We start from the raw sequence: 9156 nt of genomic DNA, 5'->3' as shown, positions 1-9156 counted from the left end.
GAAGGACATCATGCTTGGGAGGGTGGAGGGACAGTGCAGGAGGGGACGGCCCTCTATGAGGTGGATTGATTCAGTGACTGGGGTAATCGCCATGGGAATGTCAGAGACAGTGCGATTGGCACAGGACAGAGCAGAGTTTAGGGCTGTTATACATAGGGTCACTGTGAGTCGCAAATGACACATAACAACAACAACAACAACACATGGTATGAGAGAAGATAGTTTGTTTTTGTCCCAAGGAGCTCAAGGTGGATTTGTATCTTCAGAGAAGTGCCACTTTATGGTTAGCATTGCAAGTCTCTGTGGTCTTTGCCATCAGAATTCTGATTAAGCAAAAGCATTTAGAATGAATAATTAAGAAGACAGAAATAACAGTTTAGTACGGGGCAGGGGAAACCTATTTGGAAGGGACATTAATGGGCAACATTGGTTTTGCAGTGAGTTGATAATGCATTAAGGAGTGCCTTGAAAAAAAAAATTACAAATGGGATCTGATTTTTAACCTTCTAAGTGCCAAAAGCCATGTTGTATTGTTTTTATTTTGACTTTCCCCCCCCATATTTTTGATGCATTTCAGTATATCATGAACCTTATCAGTCATTATAAAGTTTCTAGCAGTTTGTTAATAGGTTTTAAATCTCTTAAAAGAAAGAGTGAGAACTACAGAATTCATTTTTTCCTCTACTTTGCTTTTAAGAGTATGATATTCTTAGTGAATAGTCTGCAGTGTCAGTGATAGGTTTTGTTATTTGTTTTTTGGTTTTTTAAAGTGCTTTTTCAGAGAGATTTTGAATACTATCTGAGTGGTAGAAACAGTCAAAATAGTTCTTAATGCCTCTTTCCAGAGAAGTTTTAAATACTACTTGGGTGATGCAAATAGTCAAGAAAGAATGGTAGTTCAAATCCATCAGGATGCTCTTAGGGTAAAGAGACTGGGAAATCAGAAAGATCATGACTTTGAAAGTCTTGTGGGCCAGTTTTACTCTGCATTCTGAGGCTTCTATGAGTTAAGTTAGCCAAGCAGCAACTCCTGTTTGGAGAGAAAATAATACATATCTCCATGTTTGGATGTGTTTATCAATGGTGTAACAAATTAATAATTTACAGAAAAACAAACTTGAAAGCAAATTGAAATATGTACTAAAATATTGAAAAAAGTTACCATTAAAAAGGAATTCTTAATTTCTTTAGGTAATATAGTATTTGAATGTATATAACTATCAGAATTGTTACATACAGTATTATCTATTAACATTACACGGGGGGGGGAAGCTAAAGACTACTAAAATATAAAAAGTGAATTTGGGGGGAAAAACCCAACTAGGTATCTGAAGGGGTTTTTTTCCCCATCAGTTTTTTCACATGCTTTAAAAATAACAGAATGTGTTACAAACTTTGTTTTTAGTTACCACACATTTTTCTTTGGTAGTGTATTTCAATTGTAGTTTGCAAAGTTATCAAATATGTGATTTAAAATAGAAAATTGGGCTTTTTGGTATAAGAGCAATATGCTAAGTGAACTAACTTAGTCCCATAAGGACAAGTTCTGTGTAAAATCGTTACTGTAGAAATCGAAAGGTAACTAGTAAAATGTGTGTGAGGATCCTAGATAGGGAGGGTTAGGAGCAGAGGAGTGAGGATAGGGTAATGATAGGATTGTACAATTTGATGGGTAGAGGGAGGAGTGGCTAAAGGAAATGGGAAAGATCTGGTGTGAAAAATAATGTATACAAAATTTGTAAGTAAACCAGTATAAACTAAATTGTTTTTTTTTTAAAATAAATGCCAGTTTAGAGAAGAGCTATGTTTAATTTTAAAAGACTAACTGAAATTTTCCCCTTATTTCTCCTTTTAGGTTTTGTAGGATTGCATTAACAGAAGAGCACCATGGAGTTTTATGAGTCAACATATTTTATTGTCCTTATTCCTTCAATAGTTATTACAGCAATTTTCCTCTTCTTCTGGCTTTTCATGAAAGAGACACTATATGATGAAGTTCTTGCAAAACAAAAAAGAGAACAAAAGCTAATTCCTACAAAAACAGATAAGAAGAAATCAGAAAAGAAAAAAAACAAAAAGAAAGAAATCCAAAATGGAAATCTTCATGAATCTGATTCTGAGAGTGTGCCCCGGGACTTTAAACTATCTGATACATTGGCAGTAGAAGATGAGCCAGTTGTACCTGTTGTTTTGAATGTGGTTGAGTCATCAGGTGGTATTAGGGAAAGAAAGAAGAAGGAAAAGAAACCCAAACCTGTACTTGAAGAGCAGGTCACCAAAGAAAGTGATGTATCAAAGATGCCTGGCAATAAAGTGGAACCTGCCCCAGTTACTAAACAGCCAACTCCCCCATCGGAAGCAGCTGCCTCAAAGAAGAAACCAGGACAGAAGAAGCCTAAAAATGGAAACGGTATTGTCATCTATTTAACATTATTACGTGAATGTATTTGTTTTAATAACTTTAGAGCTTTGAAATTCAGAAATATTGTTAACTGTGCAGTCAAAATATTAAATACCAAGTCTGAAATGGAGATCACTGCACTTTTCTTGTATATTTGCTTGCATTAACATTAGTTGCTGATAGGAAGAAGTAGTATTTATCATAAACTGGCATGTAAAACTGAACCTTATAAATATAGAGGGGCCACTGGTAGTGACAGGACTCTTTAGTGGCAGTATAGAATGCCTGTTCTTGTACTTATTCTTTTTTTTTAAATTTTTATTTTATTTTATTATTTTTGTGTGAGTGTACCGTCAAATCAGATCTGACTGGTACAGGAGGAGACTGTCCCTCCTTCCCCGGCAGAGCATCTGGTGGATTTGAACTGTGTGCCTCTGGGATTGTAGTTGCAGCTCCTTGCCACTAGGCCACCAGACCTCCCCTTGTACTTATTCTTAAAACCATGAAAGTCCTATAGAGATAAGTAGGTAGGGGCTCAACTGTTTTGATGAACTCTTCCTCATCACTATGCAGACAGTAAAGCTAAAAAGAGATTAGACATTGTTTCTGAAACACAGAATTTGCTGTTCTCTACTATTACTAACTGTTTGATTCAATGACATTAATTATATTTACAGTGTTGTACACCTGTCATCACTATATTTCCAAATTATTTTCGTTACTTTAAATAGAAAGTCATTAAGGAGCGCATCCTCATGCTTCCCTCCTCCTTAGCCCCTGGTCACCTTTAATCTACTTTGTGCATTTGCTTTCCTAGACATTTTAAATGAATCATAACATTTACTTTTCATCCATGTTATAGCATGTATTCAGACTTCTCATTTTATGACTGAATAATATCCATTGCTTGGTTGTATCACATTGTGATCATCCATTTATCTGTTGATACATATATTTAGATTGCCTCTCTCTCTTTTAACTGTTAGGAACAGTGCTGCTTTGAGGAGATCTGTACACAGATACATTTGAGTTTCAGTTTTCAATTGTTTTAGAATTACTAGGTTATGTGACGATTCTGTCTTAAGCTTTTTGAAGAATCAAATTTTCCCTTATTGAATATTTTTTCTTTTTATTAAATCATTTTGCAGACATTTCCTTATTCCTAGGATTTTGTGCTAGGCATTATACTGTTGTTGTTGTATTATTGATTGCCTTCAAGTCAAGCACAACCCAGCAACCGTGTGAACCAAAGCCCTGAAACCTTTCTATAACTATTGCATTTATCAAAGTTGATAGTTTCCAAAGGTATGTTGTTTAGAAGTGGATGCCACACTCTTCTCCAGCACCACACCTCAAAGGCATCAATTCTCCTTGTATCCTCCCTAGTCATTGTCCAGCTCTCTGACGCAGAACAAGTGATTGCAGAGACCATGGCCTGTATCCGGCACACCTTAGTCTCCAGAGTGACACCATAGCTCTTCAGTACTTTGGAGAGCAGCAGACTCTAGCAACAAACTTTCCCATTGCAATACATCTTTTAATTTCCTGGCTGCTGGTGCCAAGTGTGTTGTTAGTGGAGCCAAACAAACTAAAGCTGTTAGCAATCTCCATCTCCTCACCAACCGTCCTGATGCTGACAATTGGCCCAGTGGTGAGAATCTTTGTCTTCTTGATATTGAGCGAGCTTCAGTCCATATTGAAGGCTGCAGACCTTGACCTTCTACAGCAAGTGCTTCAGGTCCTCCCTCAGTTTTATCAAGCAGGGTTGTGTCATCTCGATAACTCAGATGTTGATGACTCTTCCTCTAATCCTGATGCCACATTTCTCTTCAGAGAGTTCAGCCTTCTGGATAATCTGTTCTGCATATAGATTGAAAAGATACGGAGACAGAACACATCCCTTGTATACACCCTTCCAAATTTTGAACCATGCAGTGTTTCCTTGCTCTGTTCTGAGGACTGCTTCCTGGTTCAAGTATAGGTTTCTCATTAGCACAGTCAAGTGTTCTGGGATTCCCATTTTTCTCAGAGTTGGCTACAGTTTGTTGTGATCCACACAGTCAGTCACGTCACCTTTATATAATTAATGAAACACAGATAGATATTCCTCTGGTACTTCCTGATTTCAGCCAAGATCCATCTGACATTCGCTACAGTATCCCTAGTACCACAACCCCTTCAAAAGACAGCCTGAACTTCTGGCAGTTCCCTGTTCATGTACTGTTCCAGTTGTTTTTGGATAATCTCAGCAGAATCTTGCTTGCATGTGATATTAATGATATTGTTCGATAATTTCCACACTCTGTCAGATATCCTTTTTTTGGAAAGGGAACAAATATAGTTCTTTTCCAGTCAGTTGGTCAAGAGGTTGTCCTCTAGATTTCTTGGCACTACTTAGTGAGCACATCTAGGCTAGCATCTCTTAAGTGAAATATGTCAGTTGGTATACTATCAATTGCTGGGGCCTTATTTTTTGCCAATTCTTTCAAAGCATCTTGAACTTCTTTCATCATCATAGGCTCTTGCTCATATGTTGTTTCATGAAATTTTTTGTGTCTGCCAATTCCTTTTTTGTACAATGACTCTGTATACTCTTTCCATCTTTTTTTTTTAATACTTCCTTTATCGTTTAATATTCTGTCCAAAGCATCCTTAAGTATTGCAACTCGAGGTTTGAATTTGTTCTTCACTTCCTTCAGCTTTGCTGAGTGAGTTTGGCCCTTTTGATTTTCTCACTCCAGCTCCTTGCACATTGTAATATTTTACTTTGTCATCCCGCGCTGCCTTTTGAAATCTTCTGTTCACCTCCTTAAAATCTTGATTTTTTTCCCCTTTACTTTGGCTTCTTGGCACTCTGTGCAATATTCAGAGTCTCTTCTGATATCCACTTTGGTCTTTTTTTCCTCCCTTTGTCTTTGTATAGCTGAAATAGCTCATTTGGGAGAGTGTTAGGCTTAGGATCTAAAGGTCTCTGGGTTAACTGTAGATACAAACATAAATAATGCATTTTTTAGAAGTGAGAGGTCCATGCAAATATCAAACACATACATATAATGCATGTAATCGGCATAGGAAATGAATGCATAATAGGATTGCATGGTTTGGTGGGAGAAAACCCAATCCTCATAATACTGTATAATGTCCATTTTATTTCTGTAGGCCAGAATTAAAAATTTAGCTTGATAATCTAGGTATGCTTGAACCTGTGTAGAATCTTAAGGTAGGCTAGAGTTTGTTGTTGTTGTTGTTGTTGTTGTTGTTGTTGATTACCTTCCAGTCAAGCCTGACTCAGCAGCCCTAGGAACAAAAGTCCTCAAGCCCCTCTGTAACTATTGACATTTATCTATGTTCATAAAGTTTCTGGAGGCATGTTATTTAGGAAGTGGATGTCACTCCTGCTAGAGTAAACAGCATCTTAATTTAAAGGTTGAATTAGATGCAAGCTCTAGTTTTGTGGTTTGTTTTGTTTTAGGGTGGGAAGTGTATATATGGGAGGAATAGGATATGTCATTTAAAGTAGATGTATTGACAGGTACAGCAGAAATTATGTAATTAAATATGGACCTGCAAGCTTCCTGCAATGTATGAAAGGATCCATAATTTATTTATGTTTACTTCAGGTATATTAAATTGAATTTTAGGTGTGTGTTTGACAGCTATAATTAAGTATTTTAAAAGGTGAGTAAGCACCCTACATTTTAGTAGTGTAGGACATGTTGTTGTTAAGTGCCGTCAAGTTGTAGGCGACTCACAGAGACCCTGTGAATGAAAGACCTGAACACTTGTATACTTTCATCCTTTCTCCAGGTTCATAGGGCTTCTGGAGGCAAGCTATTTGGGAAGTAGATGTCCCTTCTGCTACCAAGCTTGTTTTAATCGGGGAGCTCCACTAAACACTGTCCACCATGGGTAGACATCCACGCATTTGACACATAAATGTCACAGTGTTCAGCATCACAGCAGGTCTTCAATAATGAATTACTTCATCAAGCAAAGAGGAGGGTTTTATTCCACTGGTTAGATTATTATGTTTATAGTGTGAAGGTACATGACTTTTTGCTGTCTTGTCAGGAACTAGCTAATATCCAACCCTCCAATGAGTTTCCTAGGCTGTAAATCACCTGGGAGGAGAGTGCCCATTTTTCAGAGTTAAAAAGATAGACTATGGCTAAATAATAAATAACATAAATATGACTAATGACTAGAGCTTCCAATCTACTTATAGTTACACTGTGGACAGCAGATCTGAACCTTAAGCCTTCTTTGGCTATTCCCACAATCTCTGACATGTTTTATCCCATTGTTTCAGCCCCTGTGTCAATCCATCTTGTTGAGGATCTTCCTCTTTCCTTGACCATCTTTCTTTTTCAGCGTTGCATCTTTTTCTAAAACTGGTCCCTCCTAGGCGAGCTCTGGTGGCGTAGTGGCAAGAAGCTACACTGCAATCCCAGAGGTGCGTAGTTCAAATCCACCAGATGCTCTGCTGAAGAAGGAGGGACAATCTCCTCCTGTACCATTCAGATCCGATTTGATGGTACACACATTAAAAAAAAAAAAACCACACAAACAAAACTGGTCCCTCCTGACAGTGCCCAGAGTATATATGATGAATTTTCACCATCCTTGCCCCTAGCAAGCACTCTCGTTACATATTTTCCAAGACAAACTTGCTTGTTCTTTGGGAAGCCTGTGAGATACCCAGTATTTCACTCAGTTTAACAATGTGATTCTTTTTCTGTCATCTTTATTCATTGTACAGTTTTCAGATGCACAGGAAACAAACTAATACCATGGCTTGGTTCAGGCGCACCTCAGTCTTTAAACTGATATCCTTGCTGTTTGGTACTTTGGAGAGGTTCTTGACAGCATATTTTCCCAGGGCAACACTTACTTTAATTTCTTGACTGCTATTAAACCATGGGTATTGATTGTGGATCCAAGTAAAATAGATTTGTTGACAACTATGATCTTTATTTATCATGTTGTTGCTTAATTGATCCATTAGTATGGAATTTTCTGTTCTTTTTCAGTTTTTTTGAGTTGGAATCGATACTGATAATTCTAGCCTTTTTTTTTTTTGCCAGTGTTTTAAGTCTTTTTTTTTTTTTATTTTATACAAGCAAGATTGCATTATCTTCTGAATCTTCTCCAAACCTGATGCCACATTCTTTTTTATATTGTCCAGTTTCTCAAATTACTTGTTCAATATACAGATTGACTGGATACAACGAATGAATACAACCTTGACACGCTCCTTTCTTGGTCTTAAACCGTACAGTCATTGTTCCTAAATTCTGTTCAGACAAGTGCTTCTTCACCTATGTAGAGGTTTTGCATGAGTGCAATTAAGTGTTCTGAGAATTCCATTCTTCTCAAAATTAGCCATAGTTTGTTATGATCCACACAGATGTGTTTTCCTAGTCAGTAAAACACAAGTAAACATCTTTGTGGTATTCTCTGCTTTCAGCTTAGATCTATCTGATGTTAACAGTAGTATTTCTCATTCCATTGCCCCGTCTAAATCTAGCTTGAATTTCTAGTAGTTCTCTATTGATGTACTGTTACAGCCGTTTTAAAAAATAATCTTCAGTAAAATTTTACTTGCATATAGCGTTAATGTAATTAATGAAAATCAGTGTTGAAGAATTTTCTTATTCAGTTGGATCATCTTTTTGGGGGGAGAATGGGAACAAATATGAAACACTTCCAGTAAGCTTGGTCAGGTGATTTCTTGATGTGGGCTAGTGAGTCCAGGGCTGCATCTGTTTGCTGACGTATGTCAATTGATATTCCTTCAATACTCAATACCATATGTGCTTCTTTCTTCATTACCATTGGGTTTGTTTGTGGGTTGTTTTTGGGTTTTTATTTTAAATAGGGTTTTTTTTCTTTTATACCAGCAGTCTGGAACTAAGGAGATGGATTTGCACTGGGAAAATCTTCAGTTAGGGAACTTTCCAAATTATTGAGGAATAGTGATGCCAGTTTGAAGACTAAGGTTCTTCTGATCCAGGCCATGGTCTTTCCTATTACTAGCTATGCATCCAAGAGCTGGACAGTTAATAAGGATGACAGAAGAAGAATTGATGTCTTTGAGCTGTGGTGTTGGAGAAGAGCATTGAACATCCCATGGACGGTCAAGAGAACAAACAGATATGTCTTGGAGAGGCTGCAGCTGGGGTGTATTTTTGAGGCAAGAATGATGAGGCTTCGCCTCTCATAGTTTGAGCATGTTGCCAGGAGGTGACATGCTGGAAAGGGTGGAGGATCGATGAGGGAGAGGAAGACCCTCAACCAGGTGGATTGACTCAGTGACTGCTGTGATGGGCTCTTGTGTGTCAGAAAGTGTGAAGATAGAACAAGGTTCAGAGCTTTTGTTCATAGGGTCAGTATGAATCATACTTGACTCGACGGCACCAAACAACAACTTACAAATTTTGTATATATTGTTTTCCACATTGGATCTTTCCCATTAAGCCACTCCTCCTTCCAGCTATCAAATTATGCAACCCTCTAAGTAACGCCGTCACCCATCCTCATCACTCTGCTCCTGCCCTTCCTCCCTTAGATCCTCATATACATTTTAGTAGTTATTTTTCTATTTTTATAATAATGGTCATACACACACACACACACACACACACACACACACAGTATTTGTCCTTATGGGACTGAGTTCACTTAGCATAATTAGGCTATCCAGTCACTCCAAAGTTAGGTAGTGATTTTTAAAATCATTGCTCCTCTGTGCTGCG

At 37.6% G+C, this 9156-nt stretch overlaps 1 protein-coding gene across 1 annotated transcript in view; it reads left to right on the top strand.

The window, feature by feature from the left end:
• Positions 1 to 1859: 1859 nt before the first annotated feature.
• KTN1 (kinectin 1 (kinesin receptor)) overlaps positions 1860 to 9156 on the top strand; it is a 105864-nt gene continuing 98567 nt past the window's right edge. The window contains exon 1 of the mRNA XM_006894368.1: positions 1860 to 2410. Within this exon, the coding sequence (XP_006894430.1) occupies positions 1888 to 2410 (523 nt within the window). The 5' untranslated portion in view covers positions 1860 to 1887. The remainder of the gene's footprint in view (positions 2411 to 9156) is intronic.

The sequence above is a fragment of the Elephantulus edwardii genome, unplaced genomic scaffold (genome assembly GCF_000299155.1).
Source record: "Elephantulus edwardii isolate Elephantulus edwardi_28Jun2011 unplaced genomic scaffold, EleEdw1.0 scaffold00140, whole genome shotgun sequence".
Lineage (NCBI taxonomy): Eukaryota > Metazoa > Chordata > Mammalia > Macroscelidea > Macroscelididae > Elephantulus > Elephantulus edwardii.
This window is presented reverse-complemented; position numbering and strand designations above follow the sequence as displayed.